The sequence below is a fragment of the Eptatretus burgeri genome, chromosome 2, assembly GCF_056783735.1.
Source record: "Eptatretus burgeri isolate ZD-2024b chromosome 2, Ebu_testis_v1, whole genome shotgun sequence".
Taxonomy (NCBI): Eukaryota; Metazoa; Chordata; class Myxini; order Myxiniformes; family Myxinidae; genus Eptatretus; species Eptatretus burgeri.
Genome location: NC_140962.1, coordinates 144,509,839 through 144,535,787, shown reverse-complemented (window position 1 = coordinate 144,535,787; position 25,949 = coordinate 144,509,839). Strand labels below are relative to the sequence as shown.

The 25,949-nt window shown below is 45.2% G+C and overlaps 1 protein-coding gene across 1 annotated transcript in view; it reads right to left on the bottom strand.

Moving 5' to 3' along the window:
• Positions 1-940: 940 nt before the first annotated feature.
• LOC147033413 (uncharacterized) overlaps positions 941-25,949 on the bottom strand; it is a 47,454-nt gene continuing 22,445 nt past the window's right edge. Inside the window, exons 7-10 of the mRNA XM_085854372.1 lie at positions 23,090-23,236; positions 8,829-9,068; positions 1,663-1,884; positions 941-1,321 (exon numbers count right to left, since the gene is read on the bottom strand). Of these exons, the coding sequence (XP_085710498.1) occupies positions 1,088-1,321; positions 1,663-1,884; positions 8,829-9,068; positions 23,090-23,236 (843 nt within the window). The 3' untranslated portion in view covers positions 941-1,087. The remainder of the gene's footprint in view (positions 1,322-1,662; positions 1,885-8,828; positions 9,069-23,089; positions 23,237-25,949) is intronic.

Sequence of the window (25,949 nt, the reverse complement as noted above, 5' to 3'; positions counted from 1 at the left end):
GAGATGGGATTTATCTGTGATGGAGAGATGAGATGGGATTTCTCTGTGATAGATAGATGAGATGGGATTTATATGTGATGGATAGATGAGATGGGATTTATCTGTGATGGAGAGATGAGATGGGATTTCTCTGTGATAGATAGATGAGATGGGATTTATATGTGATGGATAGATGAGATGGGATTTATCTGTGATGGAGAGATGAGATGGGATTTCTCTGTGATAGATAGATGAGATGGGATTTATATGTGATGGATAGATGAGATGGGATTTATATGTGATGGATAGATGAGATGGGATTTATTTGTGATAGACAGATGAGATGGGATTTATATGTGATGGATAGATGAGATGGGATTTATCTGTGATGGATAGATGAGATGGGATTTATCAGTGATGGATAGATGAGATGGGATTTATTTGTGACAGACAGATGAGAAGGGATTTATCTGTGATGGATAGATAAGATGGGATTTATTTTTGATAGACAGATGAGATGGGATTTATCTGTGATGGACAGATGAGTATTTTTTCTCTAAACATTATTTATTAAGCAACTGATCAAATCCGATGTAGCATGACTTACGAATATTGAAATGTTTTATTTGCCATTTGAATTGAAGTTCTGTTCTCACTTTGAAAATAAATATCCAATATTTGTAAAATAATCATACTTTTCTTCATGAAACCAAATTAAATCCCCAAGCCTGTAATTTGAATATTTTTCAACAACTGTGTTGTGATGGTGGTGATGCTCTCGGTCTCATCAATCTTGAGTATTCCCCGCCCATCCCCCCCTCACCCTAACATTTTAAAAAGTAGCCCGAGAAGGATTCATTCCTTTGGATTTTCTCTTGCCAATGAAGCCTTTCGATCATAAACATGATCAATTTGGAGAGGTTGACTGAACACATTAGATTTCGGCACAGCAGTTGTCACTGCATCCAGCATGTGATCAGAAGGTCTGGTGGTCATTCAAAGGTGTTATAGTATTTGTCAAACTCAGGCACAAAGGCCAAATTGGACTGTCCTACGAAGGATGAGGACCATTTCTGATCAGCAGGAGAAAATAACCAGTTGCAAGGTGTTAAAACACATCAAAACATGTGGAGGTGAACATGATCTTCATCCCCTTGCCATCTGTCATCCCGCAAGTGAGATAATAGTTGCTTACTTGTTGGCAGCTTTCAACATTCTTCTGTTGGTGATCCAGCAGTTGCTGTTCAACTTCAAAAAACTTCCATTTCATGTGATGATTTTTTAAAGTAACCTCATTGTTGTAATACTCAATTGCTTCCAACTGTTGAGTTAGCAGATTGATCTGTGTGGAAGAAACAAGACAGTGTCATTGACAGCAAAGTTTATGTTTTCTTTTCCAGATAACCAGAAAGAATGAATGTGACATGTTATTTTTTTTTGTGTTTTTTTAACACACTGTCGAGGCTTGTATGAGAGTGGCCTCTGAACATTGTTCTGAATGTGGCCTCTGAAGCAATATTTTCAAGCATCACTTCTCCACAGAAGTAAACTTCATTTGTGAATGTCTCATGACAAGCAGTTGCAAGGTGTTAAAATTTAAAACCCATCAGAACATGTGAATGTGAACATGATCTTCACCCTCTTGTCATCTGCAGCCGCACATGCATAATAATGATTGCTTACTTGTTGGCAGTTCTCAACGTGATTCTGTTGCTGCCTCTGTCGCTCCTTCTCATGCTGTTGTTGCTCCTCCTCATGCTGATGTCGCTGCTGCTGAAGCTGACGTTCCATGTCTGACAGCTTGCTCACAACTTTTATTAGACTCTCTGAAAGTCCATAATTTTTCAATGTAATCACATTGATTCGTTCGTTGTTCACTTTCATTTGTTGTGACATTTGCTCGACCTGTATGGCAGAAACACGACAGTGTCATTGACAATAAAGTTTCTGTTTTCTGTTGCACATAATCAGAAATAAAGAAAGTGACATGTTTGAAAACATATTAAAAACCACACAGCTCACCACTGAGCACTGCTTCGATCCCATCCCTCAATCAATGAACATCAGGAATTCATGGAGGTATCTCCTCTCAAGCTCAAACTGGGATCAATACTGGTAAAAGGTGCAAAGTTGACAAGGAATTTCACAAAGTCTAATCAACACCAGTTCTTGACACCAATGTTTCCTCCTTGGAATACCTTTTAGAAAAAGGATAATCGAACACTGCTGGCAGAGTTTAACAAACATGCACAGCAGTCTGAACACCAACACAATGGTATCTCCACCTTTAGAATCCATGAATATGGTTACACTGCGAGTGAGCGCAACAATTGATCGAATGTTGGATTGGGGGGCGGGGGAGCGGTGCAGCCCCCCCCATACTGACCGTATCTTTGCCAAAGAATCCATGTATGTTCTGCAACTGCAATAAAAACATTTGGTAAGCTAATATACACCTGTACTGGCAGGGCACACCATACTGACAGGTTCATAAACGCCTCACCTCAAATGAGTGTATATTTATAGAAATGGGAATTCAATGTGCAGATATCGCAGTTAGGGTTGGAGCACATCAGCATTCCCATGAGCGTTACCGGCTATATTGGCCACATTAAAATCGTGCTGCTGCAACTTTTCCAACCACCTTGCAATCTGGCCCTCTGGTTTCTTGAACCGAAAGAGCCATTGCAAGGAGTTTTGGTCAATTTGAACCAAAAATTTCCTCCCATACAAGTACAGGTGGAATTGGCTCATGGCAGACAGCATGGCCAATAGTTTCTTGTGAGTGACGCAATAATGTCGTTCGAGCTGACTCATGGCCCGACTGTAATCCGCCATCACTCTTTCCACGCCCCCTGTGTCTGAGACAAGACTGCCCCCAATCCTTCCTGGCTTGCATCCGTGTCCAGGGTATACATCCCGTCATCGGTGGGTATGCTAAATGGGTATGGATGTCAAACACCCCTTTAATTTGAGCAAGGCCTGATGGCATTCCCCTGTCGAATTAAATCTCGACCCCTTCTCTGTAAGCCAGTGAAGGGGTCGAGCTATGTCTGCAAATTTTGCCACAAAGCGCCGGTAGTAGGAGCAGAGACCCAAAAAACCTTGTACCTGTTTGACGTTTCGAGGTACGGGCCACTCCTCTACCACTGTACTTTTCCCTGGGTCAGTTTTCACCCCACCGCGGCCTACCACGTGTCCGAGATAGGCCAATTCCTTTCTGAACAAAGTACATTTCCCCGGGCTCAACTTCAACCCTGCCTGCCTGAGGCGCCCAAACACCTGGTCCAAATTAGCTCTTGCCTGGGAAAATGTTTTAGCGTGTACCAGGACGTCATCCAGGTACACCAGGCATGATTGCCATGGCATGTCGCCCAGCATACGCTCCATCAATCTCTCAAAGGTGGCGGGGGCGTTGCACAAACCGAACGGCATCACAGTGAACTGATACAGTCCCTTCCCTGAAGAAAATGCCGTTCTCTCCTTCCCCGTCTGATCCATCTCCACCTGCCAATACCCACTCTTGAGGTCCAAAGTTGAAAACCATTTAGAGCCTGAAAAGGCGTCGATGGTATCGTCAATTCGAGGGAGGGGATAGGAGTGTTTGAGCGTCACGTTGTTAAGCTGGTGATAGTCCCTGCAGAAACGCGTGGTCGCATCCTTCTTTTTGACCAACACAACCGGTGACATCCAAGGACTTTCCGAGGGCTCAATGACACCTGCATTGAGATTCTTTTCTACCTGTTCATCAGCCTCCTCTTTCTTGCTCCAACGGAGCCATCGAGCGGGCTGACGGACAGGCCAGGCCCCATCGGTGTGGATCTGATGTTTCACCAGCCTCATATGTCCAATATCCTCAGGTGACAAGGAGAAGATTTCTATATGTCGGTTGACCAGTTTGTGCAAGGCCTCCCGCCGGGCGTCCTCCAAATCTACACGACTCCGATTTACCATCTCGCAAATGGGATCGGGCCAATTCCTAACAGGCTCTGGAGACCCCCTCTGGGGCCGGTCCGACTTGATGCTGTTGTTCCCCAGCTCTGCGACTCGTACCACTGGGGTGCAATCTGCCACCTTCGTACCCCGTCCAATCGTGTGTGGTTCCGTGCTCACGTTTATTTTCCTGACGTGCACGATAGGCCCGTTGGTATTTACCAGAGTGCGGCCCACGACTAAACCCCGGGGTCGATTGCCCCGCCATTAGTTCGGCAAGGCCGCAGGAGCCCTGCCAGGTTGGGTATGCCCGCCACCGTGCAGGGATGACTGCCTCGGCACCCAGGGGGATGACCACGGAGTTGGGAACCTCCAGCTCTACCTTCTCATCCGTGCTCAAGCCCGCCAACAGCAACTCTTCACCACCCAAGTGCATGACTCCTCGGCCCAAGTTGATTTTACAACCACCGGCGGTGAGCATATCTAACCCGATTAAGCATGGGTCACAAACATCCATCACCCAAACCTCTATTCTCCTTTTAACCGTGACCAATTTAAGGGTCACGAAACCCCACCATATAATGGGGTCCATTGCCCCGGTAGCAAGCTGAAAACTATGATTTTGCAGACGGTGGATCTCATCCCACCCGTCCACACTCGAATTAAGGACCACATGGCTGATGATCGTGGCGCTTGCTCCTGTGTCCACAACGGCGTCTACCCCTGCGCCGGCAATTTTGCACCTAATTGTTGAACTACCAGTGCCAATTTGGCCACAATAAATGACCTGTCGCAGCTCTGAGGGCTCTTCCTCATCTGGGTCTGCTGAACACGGCCCTATATGTTCGGCACTCATTAGTTTCCCTGGGACTAGCGAGGGAGGGGGGAGTGGTGTTGGGGGCCGGCTATTCCGGTTTGTACTGGGTGGAGATGGTGGTCCGGGGGGCCGAGGCCTTTGCCTGCGCGGGGCCCTACACCGCCACTGCAGGTGCCCCATCTGACCATAGTTAAAACACCTCACCGGGTAAGGTGCATGCCTCCGGTATTCCAAATTATACCCCCCTCATTCCGAATCGGGGTATCCGCCAATGGCCCATCACGTGTCCGCCTGTGAGCCGCCTGCCATGGCCCAGGCCCCGCTAACCGGCAGTCGACCATGTCCCGGACCATTACCTCCAGCTCCGCTCGAGAGCCAAGACCAGCCCCGGCTCCCGGTGCATGGTTGTCCACCGGGCCCACCTGCTGGACAGCTATCGCATGTCGCTCGGATCCTCCAGCCGGCGGCTTTGCTGCCTCCCACCAGGCGGCAGTGTCGGTCCCTTTTGGAGGTTTTCTGGGCAAAATGTTGTTCGCAGGGCCCCGGTGTCAGTGCCCGCAAGAGCCTGGATAAAATAGTTCAGGGCAAGGTCTTCCTGGCCGAGAGGTGCCATTTTGCATGCGCGATCCCCACCGTGCGGCCAATGTCGTATGCCAAATCGCCCATCTTTCGTGGGGCTGACGTTTACGACCACTGAGCTGAGCTTTAACAAGCTCGCTCTGCTGTTCCACTCCAAATCGGTTATTTAGGGCCGAACGGAGGCCTGCCAATGTTATCCCTCCCGGGGGCATCGTGGTCAGGACCTCGGCTGCCGCACCATCCAGCGCCGGCACAAGGTGGATCCCGCTCTCCTCCACGCTCCATTACCGCTGGCCACGTGGTCAAACTGGGCCAAATACGCCGTCAGGTCGGTCTTTCCGTCCTACGGAGCCAGCGGCACCGTCCGGCCTCACGGGTTCCAAACCCCACTCGCCAGTCCCTGAGGGATAAATGGAGGGCCGGACCCCCCGGATTCCGATGGTGCCCTACCCCCGCGGAGCCCGAGCCATTCGCCCGGGCCGTTTGTCACCCCCGTCTGGGTCGGTGCGCACCCCGCACCGTCTTGCGTACTCCCCCATGCCATCTCACTCACATTCAGCATACATTCTGGTTCAATCATACTGGGGGCCCATATTAGGCCAAGAGACCCCGCAGCCTCTGCCCCCCCCCCCAACTTGGTATATACCCTCTCGCACAACGGGACCGTCCTATCTCGTTTGGTGACACCGGACTCACCTGGTCGCGTTCTGCTTGGAGGGAGCGTATTTTCTCCTTCTGTTCCTTAAGGAGGCCATCCTGCTTCTTGCATCAAGTCTCGATACATTCCACTATAAAAATGACCGTTTTTACAGCCATTTTTCCCTGCTGTGCAGGGTTTGGCTTTTTTTCTTGAGGCAATGTTTTTTTATGGCCGGATGCCCTTCCTGACACCAACCCTGGTCGCCTCTTACGACACACAGGGATATGGTACACCTATTCTAACCGGGGCATACACCGGGACCAGTACACTGGTACTCATTTCGCCGACCTCGGAAGGATGACAGGCTGAGTCAACCCCCTGGTGTTAATTCAGCAGCCAACGGGGCTTGAACTCAGGACCCTGGGATCCCAAGCCGTCACCCTAACCACCAAGCCAACACCAGGCTTGATACATTCCACTAGCTCCGTTTTAATTTCCCTTACCTTCCCCTCCATTCGTGCCTGCTCATCTTTTACTTTATTCACTTTGTCCCTTACCTGCTCGATTTCCCCTTGTGTCTCTACTAATTCCTCTTTCAACAATTTAAACCCTTCTTTTGTCTCGTCCAGGTGTTTTTCTAAATATTCTCCCAGTTCCCGCGTCTGTCTCTACTCTTTGTCCCAATTCTCCAACTATTTCCGTCATCTCTTCATGCCTCGCCCTTCACCCTTCTTTTACACCTCTAATTCTCCCCTTACCTCTTGCTGGTCTTGTCTCAGTCCTTCTATTGCCGTCACGTTTCTTTCCATCTCCTTTTATTTCGCTTGTTCTTTATTAATTTCTTTGAGCCCCTGTCCGAGTTTGTCTACCTCTCGTCCAACCGTAGTTATTTTGTCCGTCATGTCCTCCTTACCCGCCTCCATTGCGGGCCAAACACCTTTTACACTCCCTTGTAGCTTGGTCATCTCCCCGCGTATCATGCCGATCTCCTCCGCCATATTTTGTTCCATGGTCCACATCTCACCTTTCACCTCGTCCAAGCTCACCTGCAGGCTTAACCCCATGTACTGCATTTCACCCCTGCCCTCATCCATTTAGCGTTTCAGATCCTCATTCATGCTTTGCGCCATCACACCCATTTTGCGCTCCAAACCCCCCTTCATGCTTTGTGCGTTCGCATCCATTTTGCGCTCCAAATCCCCCTTCATGTCATCCATTTGGCTTTGCATTCGTTGCGCATTCGCATTCATTTCTTTTTGCATTCCTTGCATGTTTGCATCCATGTGGTTCTGTATCTGTGCCAGCATTTCCATTAACGAGCCCATGTCAAATGACCCTGACGAAGCCGATTCGCTTCGTTCTGGCGCGGATCCGCCAGGGGTCGGGAGGGACATTTAATGTATGGGGGGGGGTTATTCGCCGCCGCCCCCGCGCCCATTACCACCTCTGAGTTTGGTTGCGGGGGCACATCTTCTTTCATGTGGTGTCCTGGCCACTGGTTCCTCTAAACTTACACCTAAACCCACCTGAGCCAGCTCATCTTGGCTTGCCATGTTGCGTATTGAGAAATGCATTTTACTCGCTCACAATTTGGGGGAAACGGGGTGGGGTATGCCCCCTACACCCCTGATCCGAATCCCGTTAATTTTGTGGAGGAGGAGGGGTTCGAATCCCACTCCTGACACCAATTGTTACCGGGCCAGGTATCGGTGGCGATAAACGGCCACGAGGTGCAGCAGTGGAGTCGTCTCCCACCAAACACCTGGAATTTAGGTCGTGAATTTAGGAGACGAAATGTCAAATATGTCCAAATTGGACAAAGGAACACAATTTTAACAGTGGGAACTGCTGCTAAGTTCAATTCTGGAACTTAAATGTTGTAATATGCATTCGTTTCAGAGATTCTAGAGGTTATGACATGTGCGGGAAATGAAATAAAACCTCAAACGCCGGCGACTCCAGGCGTTTATCAGCATTGCAATGTATCGAGCAATTTGTAGGGATGATGATCAGGCATTCGAAGATATGAGTGAGGAAAGTGAAGAACAAATATTATCGTGAAGAAATCGTTTCAGCCTGTTCCAAGTGAAGGCATTGTTGAGCAGGCCAAAAAACTGGGGAATCAAGACCACGTTGATGGAGTATGGTGTCCGAAGAGGAGCATGATAAAGGATGTAACTAAATAAGGCAGCTAATTATCTTCAAAAGGGGTGTTTTAACCAAATGAACCCAAACACACAATTTTCACTCCCACACTTCCTTGGTGTTCCCTTGGTATGCATGCAAAGTTTCAGGCTGCTCGGTTTCATGGTTTTGGAGTTATGGACACACAAACACTATTCAAGGTATGGATGTATCTATGCAGCACATATACATACATATATATATATATATATATACATACATATATATATATATATATATATATATAGTGCCGATAAAAAGTCCACACCCCCTTTTAAAATTTTCACCTTTTGTTGCCTTACAGCCTTGAATTAAATGGCTTTAAATCAGACACAAACACCCACACATCGGCAGGAGAAAATCATGAAGAATCTGAAACTTATGAAAAGCAACAAAAATACTCTTTGGGAAAAGATAGAAAATACTGTCAAAGTTGTTTAAATGTCGTTCATGTCAGGGAAGATTCACAGACATAATAAATGGAGCACAACAACATGTGTCTTGCCCAACACTTCATTTCGTGCAATATTTTGAAGCATCACTTCTCCACAGAAGTAAACTTCATTTGTAAATGTCTCATGACAAGCATCACCTGCAAGGTGTTAAAATTTAAAACCCATCAGAACATGTCGATGTGAACATGATCTTCACCCTCTTGTCATCTGTAGCCGCAAATGCATAATAATGATTGCTTACTTGTTGGCAGTTCTCAACGTGATTCTGTTGCTGCCTCTGTCGCTCCTCCTCATGCTGTTGTTGCTCCTCATGCTGTTGTCGCCCCTCCTCACGCTGTTTTCGCTGCTGCTGAAGCTGACGTTCCATGTCTGACAGCTTGCTCACAACGTTTATTAGACTCTCTGTAAGTCCTTCATTTTTCAATGTTAATACATTGATTCGTTCGTCGTTCACTTTCATTTGTTGTGACATTTGGTTGACCTGTATGGCAGAAACACGACAGTGTCATTGACAACAAAGTTTCTGTTTTCTGTTGCACAAATCAGAAATAAACAAAGTGACATGTTTGAAAACATATTAAAAACCACACAGCTCACCACTGAGCACTGCTTCGATCCCATCCCTCAATCAATGAACATCAGGAATTCATGGAGGTATCTCTCTCAAGCACAAACTGGGATCAATACTGGTAAAAGGTACAAAGTTCACAAGGAATTTCACAAAGTCGAATCAACACCAGTTCTAGACACCAATGTTTCCTCGTTGGAATACCTTTTGGCAAAAGGATAACATTGGTCTGCGTAATTTCAGAGGTCTAGGTTTTCTCAGCGGTTCCCATATGCTTTTTGCATGCTGAATTTAGAAATGTATCTCATTTCGCTCAATGTATTTTTGGCATTTGTTAGTCCTCCAAGATTTGTCAGAGTCCACCGTTTTCACCGTTAATTTCACCGTTAATGTGAAATTCAACATTAAAAAGACGAAGGAAAACAGCGACTGCTGGAGCGACTGAAGTTGGGTGTTGCCATAAACAACGATTTATCTATATTTTTCTGAAATTGAAATGAAAGTAATTGAGAAGGCACTTTCTTCCACATTAAGTGTAATTGTGTCATAATATGTATAGTTTGTACATCTTCTGTCAATGTAAGTCTGATTTTGAATAAAAAAAATGCCAATTAAAAAAACAAATATTTTGATTATTTTTTTTCCTTAAAATTGAGATAGCATAAAAACTTGACCTGATTTAGCGAAATTAGATAAATTTCTGAATTCAGCATGCAAAAAACATGTAGGAACCGTTGAGAAAACCTAGACCTCTGAAAAAAATATTTCAAATGCAGCCCAGTGAATCGAACACTGCTGGCAGAGTTTAACAAACATGCACAGCAGTCTGAACACCAACACAATGGAATCCACAACTTTAGAATCCATGAATTTGGTTACACGACGAGTGAGCACAACGATTAATCGGATGTGGGATTGGGGGGGAGGGGGTGCAGCCCCTCCCCCCAAACCGACCATATCTCTGCCAAATAATCCATGTATATTCTGAAACTACAATAAAAACTTTTCGGAAGCAAATATACCCCTGCACAGGCAGAGCACACCATACTGACGGGTTCATAGACGTCTCACCGCAAATGAGTGCATATTGGTAGAAATGGGAATTCAACGTGCAGATATCGCAGTGGGTGGAGATGGCAACCTCAACAACCTCGTTCCATTCTACCAGTGAGGATTTTCAATCCATGCTTGTTGTACCTCCAAAGTACTGCTTGGGAGTGAGGGTGATTTGACAAAAGTTTGGCTGGGAAACGGATTTCGGCATGTTTTGGATCACCAAAGGTCTCTCCACGCCAACCGATGACCGACTGGCACCCATCCCTCTCCACATCACTTCTTCAGTCCGCAACTATAGCTTTGCTTTCGGAAATTTCCATTCAGTATATCTCACAACATTTCATTCTTGTTTCCTATCTGATGATCCACAGATCAGTCGTTTCAGTTTCGCTTTGGGATATTAGTTTTGATTAGTCATTGCAACTTGTGATGCGACGTGAATGGTGCACCAAAAAGGTTGTCAAAACGATTTTTGGAGCAATTGTTTTTTTCATTTTTCTTCGGAGTCGAAAGTGGCTTAGTGTCTTAAAAGGTCAAAAGGGAACGAAAGGTTTGACGTGTCGAAGGGATCTCAGCAGCACAATGGGTCGAAGGTGCTGAAGGGGTCGAAAGGTGAAAGGACAAAAGGGATCTAAAGTATGCAAAGACTTGTAAAGTGCCCAGTGGTCTTAAATTGTCCAAAGGGTCTGAAAAAAATGTACAGTTCTCGAAAGGGTCAAATAAGGTGCAGGGCCAGATTAAGACTTTTTGAGGCCCGAAGCACTGAAAAGATTATGGTACCCCCATATATATGTAATCCAAAAAAAAAACAATACCAAACCGTAAAATGAAATTTCATTTTTAGAAATGAAACAAAACTTACAGTAAGGTCTATTTACAGGAAACGCTACAGCATCGGTATTACATTGCATAAAAAAAGTGTAAAAAAATAATATCCTTGTACATGGATTTTTTTTTCATTTATTGTGGGGCCCCCTTTTTGTGGGCCCTGGTTCAGCTGCAACATTTGCACCATGGTCCATTGTAAATCCGGCACTGGAAAAAAACTCTGGATGCACTACCCTTAGCACCGAGATGCCACATGGGCATATACGGGGGAGTAGCCAGGAAGGGCACTCCCCGCGTTCAAAGGGAGCAGGTAGGCTCAGAGACAGCCTCAGGGCCCGGGGGTGCCATAGTTTGAATTCGGCAGACGGAAGTCCCTGCCAGTTGAGCTACGCTGCCCAGCCACGAGATTGTGCAAGGGCACAAGAGAAAATTTGAGGGCCAGGCAAAGGAGCACTAGTTAGTGGGAAGGGTTTAGCATTAGTTCGACCAGCCTCATGGGGCATGAGTCGTTCCTCATGGGGCCCGTGGAATAGTTAGTGGGAATGTTAGGTTAGATTTAGAAATGGATTTGGAGACACGGACAGACATGGAATGTGTAGTGGGGACGTAGCTTAGCAGTAAAATGAAATGGAAGGTGCACTCGTTTAAGGGATGACGAGGAGCATGAGCTCGTTCGTGGGGACGTAGCTGGCGATGTGAGTAAATTGAAACAAAAAAATATGTAAATTAATCAATGTGGGTCAGCGGGCCCGCATGTGTGAGTGGAGTGAATGTGGAATGCATGGTGCGAACGAATGATTGGGGGAGGAGTGAATCCCACCCAAGGGACCCCTGGGTCAGTGTAATGTTAGTGGGTTCGTTAAATTTAACAAAAGGAGGTCGTTCTGTTGTTGGTGGTGTACGAAGGCACGATACCTTTTGGAAGCGTGCAAAAGTTCATTGACCGGCTGGGAGCGTGGCTGTTGAAATGAGCGTATTGAGAAGAGGGCATCCCAGGCACCGGACTCGTCGGCCAGAGTAGGCCATGGGTCCAAGGGACCGGGATAGTGTACTGGGCATGGGTGGCCTGTCGGAAACAGGACCCGAAGCACCGAGATGCCACGTGGGCATATACGGGGAAGTAGCCGTGTTCATGGGGAGCAGCTAGGCTCGGAGACAGCCCCAGGGCCCGGGGGTGCCGTAGTTTGAGTTCGGCAAACAGAAATCCCTGCCAGTTGAGCCACACTGCCCAGCCATGAGATTGTGCAAGGGCACGAGAGAAAATTTGAGGGCCAGGCCCAAATTTATAGGGAACATCAACACAGGCGATGGGAATCATGGTTGCTGGAACTGATAGTTTAAAGTGACAGGCGTGTTGAAAAGCCCCAGGGATAGATTAAAGTTTAATGAATGCGCAGAGAGATAGGAAATGTGTACCCCTTCGCACCAACCATCCCTTCACTCTCTGTAGGCCACTGGACTCACTTTGGGAAGATTGCTGAACTCTGTGGAGGCTATTTTGAGGCTTTGATGGGCCTCAAGGCAGGACACGAGTCTCTCCCTTATTCCCCTCCAAAAGAATCTTAGGGGTTGGGAGGAGGCCAGCTGGACAGGATAGGTTAGCCGGCCAAAGACAATAGGAGGGTTAGGGACAAGCAATTAGAAAAGAAAAAAAAAAGGGGAAGTCTAAATTTTGTTGTTGCAAACTAAGGGATTGAGTATGGATAAAGACAGGCAAAGGCGATAGGTTGGGGGGGGGGACAGTAGGGTAGGTCCGAGCCCGTTTCTGGACCGCCAGCACCACCGCACTCCCGCCACAGCACCTCACGGACCAGACCAGATGCCGGCCAGATTCATATGCCGGCCTGTTGTGCTGTATTTATTGGTCCGCATTTGCCTTGCCTCACTTGCCTGCCTTTGCCTTGACCCCAGGCCTGCTTGCCCTTGTTTGCATTGCCCCTGTGTCACCATCTCAACCATGTGCGCCAGGACAATCCACCTCCAGTGTTTTGTAAGGACTGCCCTGCAGGCAGCCACTCCACAAGGACTGCCTTTGCGCAGCCCATGCATCAATCTCTGTGTGTTTTGCACCAATGACTTTTCCTTCCCACAGATAACAGGTCCTGGGCCATGGTTAGTGTAAATATTAGAAAATGTAAATAAGTTTTGCGACCCACCTGTGTGTCTGTCTAGCGCCGGCAATTTAGTTAAGTTGTCCGTGTGAGTCTGATAGTTTAGTTCAGCAGCGCACTAGGTTATTTATTTTTGGGACATGTATACCAATGTCGCACTCAGGGATCCGCAAGTAAAACGCACTCGGGGAAAGACCTACACCTGCATGGCACACTAAAATTCATGACTTGGGACGAGTCTGTATAAAGGGGAGGGGGTAGTATAACGAATCTGGAAGCTATTTGCACACAAACAGACAGCAGTCCCTAAGCTTCGTTATTTTTATAAGTATGTGTTTATATTTAGAATCCTTCCTTTTGTCTAATGGGAATTTAGTGTGTGCACTACGAGTTATTTTGTAGTTAGGTTATTATATCTCACCACCTGCCCATCACACTCCATCAGCACCGTTGGCTGCTCGTCCCTTGACTTGCCTTGCCTTGCCTTGCAAGTTGCCGTGAGACTTGCCTCACAGTCCCAGTCCTCGGCTTCCACGAACGTTCCACACGCAATGGGGCTTCACCACCATCCACCTTCCTCAAACACGCGTGGAGGGGAGGGGCGGCTTTCTCTGAACATGGCCGAAACCCCGCCCAGGAAGGCTGTGCCCGTAGGATCCTGGCCAATTGAGGCGAACAGCGAGGTGTGCTGACCAAGGCTCCTCCCCACTGAGGGAGATCCATAAAGTTCCAGAGACGCTCTGAGGCATTGTTGGTGGAAAAACGGGAGTGGTGTGGACGGAAGGTCATTGTCATTGTCGTGGTTGTTGTCGTTGTCGTTGGCGTTGGCATGAGGAGTTCTGTGGACCCCGACGATTCACCAGCCGAGCTCCGCCATGAACCACGAGTCCACCACGTGCGACCGACAACCTTTGTCAGGTGCCGCATCGCGGAGCGCGCCTTCCATCCGACGACCAGGTTCAAGCCGAGCCCTGGTCCCCAGCTCGCCTTTCCCTCCTGAGCTGAGGGTCCGAATAAAGACCCCACGGGGTCCATTTATTTTGTGTGTGTGGGTGTATATGTGTATGTGTATGTGTATGTGTGTGTGTGTGTGTGTGTGTCTGTGTGTCTGTGTGTCTGTGTGTCTGTGTGTCTGTGTGTGTGTGTGTGTGTGTGTGTGTGTGTGTGTGTGTGTGTGTGTGTGTGTGTGTGTGTGTGTGTGTGTGTGGTGCCAGTCTGATAAGTGGAATTCTTAAGTGCTTTTGTTCATTGTAGATTTTCCTGCATATTCGGATAACTCTGCTCTTTGTGCCCCCCCCCTGCCCCCTGATAAATAAACCCCCAATTGTTCAATGTACCAGCTCGTTGTTTGTCACTTTCTTTCATTGACCCAGCATGGTGCGTATTGAGAATTAGTGAGGCCGCTTGGGCCGGTAAGTTGTCTTTGGGACCGGCGCGTCTCTGGTAACTCCTGCTCGGTACGCTGGACCTGAGTCGGTACAAGCAACTCGGTTCGGACAGAATCGGCCGAGGGTGTGGCTTTCCCAGTAGCCAGACGGCGTGAGGACTTCGGTAAATTGGAATAGACAAGTGGAACCAACCTCACGCTGTCGATATATTGGCGACCACGGTCCTTTAAGTGGCCCGTCGACTCCGGAGTTATCCGGGGTGACGACCTTTCAATTCCGGTCTTCGGTAGGAGACGGCCCAACTGCTCCGTCTGGCATTCGTCCTCACTACCGAACCCGGCCCACAACAATATCTGTGAGAGATAGATGAGATGGCATATATTCGTGATAGAAAGATGAGATGGGATATGTCTGTGCCAGACAGATGAGATGGGATATATCTGTGACAGACAGATGAGATGAGATATAACTACGAGAGATAGATGAGATGGGATATATCTGTGATAGATAGATGAAATGGGATTTATCTGCGATATATAGATGAGATGGGATATATCCATGCCAGATAGATGAGATGGGATTTATCTATGCCAGACAGATGAGATGGGATATATCTATGCCAGATAGATGAGATGGGATATATCTGTGACAGACAGATGAGATGAGATTTATCTTTGATAGATAGATGAGATGAGATATAACTACGATAGACAGATGAGATGGGATATATCTGTGATAGATGAGATGAGATGGGATATATCTGTGATAGAGAAATGAGATGGGATGTATCTACGATAGATAGATAAGATGGGATATATCTGTGAAAGATAGATGAGATGGGATTTATCTGTGATCGATAGATGAGATGGGATTTATCTGTGAAAGATAGATGAGATGGGATTTATCTGTGAAAGATAGATGAGATGGGATATGCCTGTGAAAGATAGATGAGATGGGATTTATCTGTGAGAGATAGATGAGATGGGATATATCTGTGAGAGATAGATGAGATGGGATATATCTGTGAGAAATAGATGAGATGGGATATGTCTTTGAAAGATAGATGAGATGGGATATATCTGTGAAAGATAGATGAGATGGGATATACTGTATCTGTGAAAGATAGAATAGATGAGATGGGATATATCTGTGATAGATCGATGAGATGGGATTTATCTCTGATAGATAGATGAGATGGGATTTATCTGTGAAAGATAGATGAGATGGGATATATCTGTGATAGATAGATGAGATGGGATTTATCTACGATCGACAGATGAGATGGGTATATCTGTGATAGACAGATGAGATGGGATTTATCTGCGAAAGATAGATGGGATGGGATATATCTGTGAAAGATAGATGAGATGGGTATATCTGTGATAGACAGATGAGATGGGATATATCTCTGATCGATCTGTTGAAGATAAATGAGATGGGATATATCTGTGATCAACAGATGAAATGGAATTTATCTACGATAGACAGATGAAATGGGATATATCAGTGATAGATTGATGAGATGTGATATATCTGTGATAGATAGATGAGATGGGATTTATCTGTGATAGATAGACAGATGAGATGGGATTTAATGCGAACGATAGATGAGATCGGATATATCTGCAATAGATGGATGAGATGGGATATATCTGCGGTAGATAGATGAGATGGGACATATCTCTGACAGATAGATGAGATGGGATATATCTGTGAAAGATAGATGAAATGGGATTTATCTGCGATAGATAGATGAGATGGGATATATCTGTGACAGATAGATGAGAGGGGATATATCTGTGAAAGATAGACGAGATGGGATTGATCTGTGAAAGACAGATGAGATGGGATTTATCTGTGATAGATGAGATGAGATGGGATTAGCCTGGTGTTGGCGCAGTGGTTAGGGCAGTGGCTTGGGACCCAAAAGGTCCTGAGTTCAAGCCCCGTTGGGACACTGAATTAATATATGTATGTATGTGTATATATATATATATATATATATATATATATATATATATATATATATATATATATATATATATATATATATATATCTTCTTCTTTCGGCTGCTCCCGTTAGGGGTCGCCACAGCGGATCATTCGTTATGATCCGCATAGTGATTTGGCACATGTTTTATGCCGGATGCCCTTCCTGACGCAACCCTGGTCGCCTCTTACGACACAGGGATATGGTACACCTATTCTTACTGGGGCATACACCGGGCCCAGTACACTGCTACTCACTTCACCGACCTCGGAAGGATGACAGGCTGAGTCAACCTCCTGGTGTGTATTAATTCAAGTGGCCAACGGGGTTTGAACTCAGGACCTTTTGAATCCCAAGCCGCTCCCCTAACCACTACGCCAACACCAGGCTATATATGCATATGTATATATATGTATGTATGTATATGAATATGTATGTATGTATATGAATATGTATGTATGTATATATATATATATATATATATATATATATATATATATATATATATATATATATATATATATATATATATATATATATATATATATATATATATATATATATATATACATATACATATATATATATATATATATATATATATATATATATATATATATATATATATATATATATACATATATATATACATACATATTGTTGTGGTTACCAAATTCGCAAACCATCATTCAGGTCCCTTAGGTGAGATATCTCGGTAAGTATATGTGTAGTTAGGCCCAAACCCGTTGTCTAGTGGGAATACATGTCATTTATGCGTGCTGCGACTCTTCAGGATAGCCGTTTTTCTTTTACTATCTTTATTTTGGACCAACCGCCATTGTTACCACCGCCAACCGCGTCTCAACAGTCGTCACAACATCAACCACCCACCACAACGCCGCTTCACCACAACAGCCACGACCTTTCCCGTCACACCTCGCAACCGTCGCATCGCCACCGTTCTTGCGCCGCTTGTGGGTACCGGTATTGGACTCGTGCAGGGCGCGCGCCGAACAGCGTGTACAAAACCACGGATTTTCCGCTCCAAAAACGACACACGCCCACTTTTGTGCCGTCCAATCGGTGAGCGAGGGGCGATTTGGCCCCGCCTCCAGGGCGTTGGAGGGCGGTCGCTATATGCAAATTCATGGATCAAAATGCATTCACGCCCACTTTTTCTCGGGCCAATGGGGAGCGAGGTGAAAGGTCGAAGGCAGGGGGTCAAAGATGAGAGAGCGAAGCCACGGGGCTTATATAAGCGACCGCGTTCGTCAGTCAAGTGAATTAAGAGAGTTGGTCGTTGTCGTCGTCGTGTGCGTTGGAGTCGGAGCAAAGAGGACGGAGCTGTGGAGAGGCGGCGAAGGCAGACGAGGGGGTGCTCGCGTCGTGCCGGGAGCTGCACACCAGGGAGGCCGACGGCGCGACCTGGTCGAGGTGGAGACGCTCGTCGCGGGACTCGAGACAGAGTAAAAATCCTCCTTTCCCCGAGCATCAGCAACCCCCTCCTGTTTCCCCCCCCGCGCTGAGATAGTGCGACCAAGGGGGCCCCTTTTCCCACCCCCTACCAGACACTGTCCGCGAGGCCCGCGGAGTTGAGGCACCATCGCCGCTCCGCGTCTCATCACCAGACGGGTAGGCCCGACCCGGTCTCGGCCTCAGGCCCGCCTCATCCTTGAGGGTGTTCTTTTTCTTGGTTTTGGGTATGTGTTGTCGGCGCCGTCTGTGAAGTAGCATTGTATAAGTGTTGCCGTGTGCTCGGTAGTCGGTATTAGCTCTGCATTGTGTCTTCGCTTTACATTTGCTTTTTGTGTAAAATTGCATTGTGTTTCTTTTCCTTCTATGTGCTTTTGGTGGAATTGTATATGTGTGCTTTCCGTTCATCGCGAATAAATGTGCTTTATGTTGAACTGCTTTCCCGCTTCGCTTCGTCATTTCTCTCATTGAATCCTCATCTTGCTTCACGTATCGGGTTGGTAGTGGGCTGAATACGCCCGATAATTAATCGAACCGTCGAGGCCGACGATAACACCGCTCGGTTATCCCGATAGTACGGAACGGGTCGCTTAAGTGGCCCGTGTCCGAAGTCGACCTGCGGCGAGGTGCGATCGCCCGGTCTACCCTCCGTGTGGGTACTTAGGTAGGTCGAATTTGGCGAGCAACCCTATCCCACGCGGGGGCCGATTGGCTCGATCGCGGTGAGACCGAAAGGTCCACCCGTGACTGGTTCCCGGCGTTAGTCCGAGAGGGTCACGACTGGATTGTCCGTCCGGTGGGCGACGTGCCGCGATTCGAGTTACGTGGCCGTTCGCACGCCGGCGGGCGCGAATCCGTAACAATATATATATATATATATATATATATATATATATATATATATATATATATATATATATATATATATATATATATATATATATATATATATATATATATATATTAGTAGGGATACCCGTGCTCCGCACAGGAATCCCGTGGATGACGGCAGGTCTGAAGGAGTATATGTCACAGTGAAGGGTAAAATTGTAGAGGCTGCCACCATTATTATTTTTTTTCATCACCACTATAATATTATATTTCCCCACCATGTTTTATATGCAGACGACTCGAGTTCAAAAATGTTTAGATTTATTGCCGCATCAGATAAAAAACCATAATGCCTCAACAATGTGAGGCTGGTTTCATGTCATCATTTGCGACTTAATTTATATGAAGTATTTGATTTACTTACGTCTGTTATCATGATAAAAAAATTATGTTATATTATGTATATGAAGTTAAAACGTACCCACGCCCATAACCATTCTATAAAATATCTACATCGCCCATAACCATTTAATTATACACATACGCCATATGCCATCACCATTCTATTTATATCTGTAATGTGTATACATACAAACCACCACCACTATTTTTTTTATTTGCCACCACCATTTTTATTTTTCACCAGCAACATGTATTTCCTTCATCGCATATCCTATTCCCGTTTATGAAATAACTGAAGTCGCTCAATAATTTTAGCGGAGTGCTCGAGGATAAACAATATTTGATGTCTTCCCCTCTGGGGCCAATATGTATAAAGCCTCCGATGATGATCCCACTCTGGAGCATCCCACATATAGCTGACCATGGGAAAAGCAAGGAGTGGATAATTCCAGCCCTGCTACTTTCAATGACTGTCCTTGTGCCTTATTGATCGACATCGCAAAGCACAGGCATACAGGAAATTGTAGTCTCTTAAATTCAATCGTTGAATTTGATGGAATGAGTGGAATTCGCGGAATGAATACATCTTCTCCTTTCGCACATCCTGTCATGATCGGGGCCTCAATTACATGTGGTCGTAGTCTTTTCACAATCAGTTTAGTTCCGTTGCAAAGTTTTGGTGCATCTCGATTATGAAATAACATAATAGGGCATCCAACTTTTAACGACAGATTGTATGGAGGCAATCTTGGTAATTCCAATGAGTTTAGAAATTCTGTGTGATAATGTATGGCTTGCTCATTATCCAGTGTGGTGTCAATAGACTTGTGACTATGTTGTTTGCCTGGAACTACTTGTCATAACTGATGGTTTATTACACGGACTGTTTCATTAAGTGGATCCAGGATTGTTCTTTCACAGAGCCACTGTATGTTTTTGTAATTAGTCGCTAAATTGGGATACACATGAGCCTCTAATTCTTCCATAGATGAAACTTGTACCACAGTCATCGGGAATAGATATTACATCATTTGTGTTCGGGATTTCACCATTTCCAAGTTTGAGAAGTAATTGTGCGAAATTGCCAGCATCTAAATCACCATATAATTTGACCCTCATATTTATTGTTAGATGGATTGTTTGTATGAATGTCCAGAGGTATGAAGATTTTATACTGGCTTTCATTTCATCAGCTGGAGTGCCACGGGGTACGACAGGTAAAGTTTGTCTGAAATCGCCAGAAATAACCAGCGTAACTCCACCTATAGGCAGGTCTACTCCTCTTAAATCTCACATAGTTCTATCTAATGCTTCGAACGCATCTTAAGGCGACATCGTACCTTCATCCCAAACTATGAGGTCGCAATTCTTCAGCACTTTTGCTGCTTCAGTTTGTTTGCCAATGCCACAAACCGGATATTCCATTGTAGCTAAGTCGAGAGGCAATTTGAAAGCAGAATGCGCTGTGCGGCCACCTGAAAGCAGTGTTGTGGCTATACCGGATGAAGCAACGGCTCATGTGATCTTTTTCTGGCTCCTCATCTTAGCAAGCAAAAGGTTGAGGACAAATGTTTTGCCAGTACCACTCAGGGCATCCAATAAAAATATCACACCACTTCCCTCTTGAACCGCTTCAGAAATCAGTTGATATGCATTACTCTGATCCTGTACCAGAAGCGGCTCATTGTCAGAAACAAACTTTGCGAGAGTATCTGTGTTGTAGTTTGTTTCATGGAACCATTCTCCACTGATGGCAACGCTTTCAGACCTATCAGAAGAGGGAAGTCCCTACTTAGTTAAATCTTTCCCGCTCATGTATAATACCAAATCTTCAATGTATATCAGAGCCTCATTGAATATATCTGGTGTGTACTGGATAGGGTATAATATACATCCAGTATTTTTTGCATAGGCCTATACACTATAAATAAAGGTGGTCGACTTACGACAAAATCGACTTACAATTGGTCGGTCGGAACCGATTGTGGTCGTAAGTTGACGACTACCTGTATGTACAATAAAATATGACTTGTGTTAATCATGCATTAAAAGAGGCGTTTGTTGATGTGAATCGGGCCAATGATAAGTGTGTTGAATGCATAAGTCATAATTCGGAAACGGGAATTCGGAATTAACTGTAGCAATATTTTTCATTCGATTGCAAATGGCATTGGCCCCGTGTCAATTGGCTGAACTTGAAAAATTAACGTGACGAAAAGTGTGTCGAATGCATGTCATAATTCGGAAACTGGGAAGTCGGAAGTCATTGTCTTCAATTGACTGGAGTATTAATTTCTCATTCTCTAACAAATTCCGTTGGTGCCATGTCAATCGGCTGAACTTGAAAAATTAACGTTACGCAATCAGGTGATGACGTCATAATTCGGAAACCGGGAAGTCGGAAGTCATTGTATTCAATTGACTGCAGCATTATTTTTTCATTCTATTGCAAATGGCGCTGGCCCCATGTCAATCGGCTGAACTTGAAAAATTAACGTTACGAAATCAGGTGATGACGTCATAATTCGGAAACCGGAAGTCGGAAGTACAATTCTTTTACATCGGAACACTCCCGGGTACATATTCTGTCAGCATGTAAAGTTTGGTAAGGAGCAGTGCAGTACTTTTCGTGTGCATAGGTCACAGAGAAACACACACACAGACACAGAGACAGACACACTTTCAAATATATATATATATATATATATATATATATATATATATATATATATATATATATATATATATATATATATATATATATATATATATATACATATGTATATATATATATATATATATGTATATATATATATATATATATATATATATATATATATATACATATGTATATATATATATATATATATATATATATATATATATATATATATATATATATATATATATATATATAGACAGATGAGATGGGATTTATCTGTGATGGACAGATGAGATGGGATTTATCTGCGCTAGACAGATGAGATGGGATTTATCTGCGATAGACAGATGAGATGGGATTTATCTGTGATAGATAGATGAGATGGGATATATCTGATAGACAGACGAGATGGGATTTATCTGTGAGAGATAGATGAGACGGGATATATCTGTGAAAGATCGATGAGATGGGACATATCTGTGATCGATGGATGAGATTGGATATATTTGTGATAGATAGATGAGATTGGATATATTTGTGATAGATAGATGAGATGGCATATATCTGTGAGAGATGGATGAGATTGGATATATTTGTGATAGATAGAAGAGATTGGATATATTTGTGATAGATAGAAGAGATTGGATATATCTACGATCGACAGATGAGGTGGGATTTATCTGTGATAGATGAATGAGATTGGATATATTTGTGTTAGATAGATGAGATGGGATATGTCTGTCATAGTTAGATGAGATGGGATATATCTGTGAGAGGTAGATGAGATGGGATTTATCTGTGATGGATAGATGAGTGTTTTTTCTCGAAACATTATTAATAAAGCAACTGATCAAATCCAATGAAGCATGACTTACCAATATAGAAATGTTATATTTGCCATTGGAATTGAAGTTCTGTTCTCACTTTGAAAATAAATGTGCAATATTTGTATGTGCAATATTGCACAAGATCTGGTGGTCATTCAAAGGTGGTGTCGTACTTGTCAAACTCAGGCACAAAGCCCAAAATGGACCGTCCTATTTGGGTTAAGGAACATTTATCATTGATGGCTTCATCAGCAGGAGAAAATAAGCAGCTGCAAGGTGTTAAAACACATCAGAACATGTGGAGGTGAACATGATCTTCACCCCCTTGGCATCTCTCATCCCACAAGTTAGATAATGGTTGCTTACTTGTTGGCAACTTTCAACATTCCTCTGTCGGTGATACAGCAGTTGCTGTTCAACATCAAAAAACTTCCAAATCATGTTATGATTCTCTGAAGTAACTTCATTGTTGGAACACTCCATTGCTTCTAACTGCTGAATTAGAATATTGATCTGTGTAGAAGAAACAAGACAGTCAAACAGTTTCTGTTTCTGTTCCAGATAACCAGAAAGAAAGAATGCATCATGTTTTGTTTTTTTAATTTTGTTATTAATACACCGTCGAGGCTCGAATGAGTGCGAACACACAGAAACACACGAGGGGAGCAAGACACAAGAGGGGGTGGGGGTGGGGGGGAGAGGGAAGGAAAAAACAGTGTGGAACAAAGACATGAAGAGATCTATGGAAGGGAGAGGGATGGGCCAGGGTACATGGGGTAAACAAGAAGCCTGGTGTTGGCGCAATGGTTAGGGCAGCGGCTTGGGATCCAAAAGGTCCTGAGTTCAAGCCCCGTTGGGCCACTGAATTAATACACCAGGGGGTTGACTCAGCCTGTCATCCTTCCGAGGTCGGCGAAATGAGTACCAGTGTACTGGGCCGGTGTATACCCCGGTTAAAATAGGTGTACCATATCCCTGTGTCGTAAGAGGCGACCAGGGTTGCGTCAGGAAGGGAATCCGGCGTAAAACATGTGCCAAATCACGATGCGGATCATACGGATGATCCGCTGTGGCGACCCCAAACGGGAGCAGCAGAAAGAAGAAGAACAAGACATGGGGTAAATAAGATGGACACAACAGGGACTTTCAGGTCCTTACACGACAGGGACTTTCAGGAAGGAAAGCAGGGAATTTGAAGAAAGTGGATTTGGGATGGATGAGCGGGGGTTGAAAAGATCGTGGTTTTGGATGGGGGAACGTAAGAGATGGTGCTGAACAGCTGTTTTGAAGACCTGGAGGGAAGAGTGGGATTGAACAGAGTGTGGGAGTTTTTCAAAGGCAGGAAAAAACGGAGGAATGAAAGAGTGAAGGTGAGCAGTGATTCTTGATTTTGGTAATTTTACCAGAAGGGGGTTGCTGGCGGACCTTGAGCGCCCCCTGGAAATGTGGAGTGGAACATATCTCAGACAGAGCAGGGGAGGTCAGGCCATAGAGGAGACGGAAGAAGAAAGAACGACCACTGACCTGCCTGCAGTGAGACAGCGAGAGACCAAAAGACTCAGCGTCATCACAGGAGATACCAATGATCCTAATTGCCTGAGTTTCTTCAGCGTGAAACCAAGAAAGGTGAGAGGCGGGAGCACCAGCCCAGAGGGGGGAGCAGTACTCCATCAGGTTGTGGATGAAAGCTTTGTATGCGGTCAGGAGCTCAGGTGTGCCAAGGAAGGACTTTACTCGACAGAGGATTCCCAGTCGGCAACTGGCTTTGGAGAGCAGCTTTGAAATGTAGCTTTCCCTGGAAAGATCATGACAGAAGGTGGGACCCAGAAGCTTGAATGAAAGGACTTCTTCCAGTGGATTGTTGAGAAAGTAGATGGGGGGGTGGGGGGGGGGTGAGTTCCAAACAGTCCTTTCGGAGAGACAAAGTGAGAGTGTGAGATTTGTCCGGATTGAAAGACATGCTCCACGTGTTGAACCAGTTTGTGATTTTTATCCAGATATGCAGAGCGAAGAAGCTGCTGCTAGCCAATCTGAGGGATGACACATGGTACGGCAGAGGGTGGAGTCATCAGCAAAGAGATAAAGAGGATTTGCCAGAGTCAGAGAGATCATTGATGAAAACAAGAAAAAGAACAGGGCCCAGAACGCCACCTTGAGGCACTCCAGCTTGGACAGGAAGAGGGGATGAGAGAACTCCATTTAGGGGCACAAGTTGGCTGTGATAGGAGAGGAAGTATGTAAGCCATGAGTGGAGATATACTTCGATACCATTGGAAGAAACTTTGGTGAGCAGGGCAGGGTGCCAGACCGAATCAAAGGCACATGATACGTCTCGGGATATGGCTCTGACTTCATGTATGGCATTGAGGACCTCCATCCATTGTTGGGAGAGCAGAAGCAGCGTATCCAGGGTAGAGTGACCTGGTCTGAAACCAAATTGATGATCGGAAATCAAGCCAGTGGAGAAGAGGAAGGATTTATTGTCTGAAGCGATAATGGATTCCATCAACTTGCTGATAATTGGGAGAAGGTTGCTTGGTCTGTTGTTGCAGGAATCTGTTTTTGCACCTTTGTTATGCAGAGTGGAAGTGTTTGCTGATTTCGAAGCAGATGGCAGATGACATTGAGCAAATGAGAGGGTGAATAAAACAGAAAGAGGATGAGCAAGAGCAGAGGAGCAAGAGCAGAGGAGCAAGTTTTTAGGACACGTGGGGTGATGCTGTCTGGACCGGTTGCAGAATCTGAGTCGAGGTTTGACAGTAAGCTCTCCACCTTGTCAGGAGAAAAGGACACAGAGTCCAGGAACAGCTGAGTATGACGGGGTAAGGTGGGTACAGAAAGCGATGGGTTTGGGACACAAGATTTAGAAGCAAATTCAGAGTTTAGGCATTCAGCCTTTTCAGGTAAGAGAAGGGATGGAGGGGGAACATTCACCAGAAACAGATTTCACCACAAGGGCACTCAAGAGAGCGCATACCTCCATCCTGTAATGCTGATCCATGAGAACATATCGGGCCCACTCAATTTTGTAAATATCATACTATATATAGAAATCGTTTTTTGAGCCCCATCTCTCAATGGTGAAGAATCACGTTTTTAAAACTTCTCGTCGTCGGATCCGGATTTTCACAAAAATCGAAACAATTTGACGGGGTAACACACCCAACATGCCCACCAAGTTTCATCCGAATACATCCATAACATTTTGAGATAAAGTGCTATATAT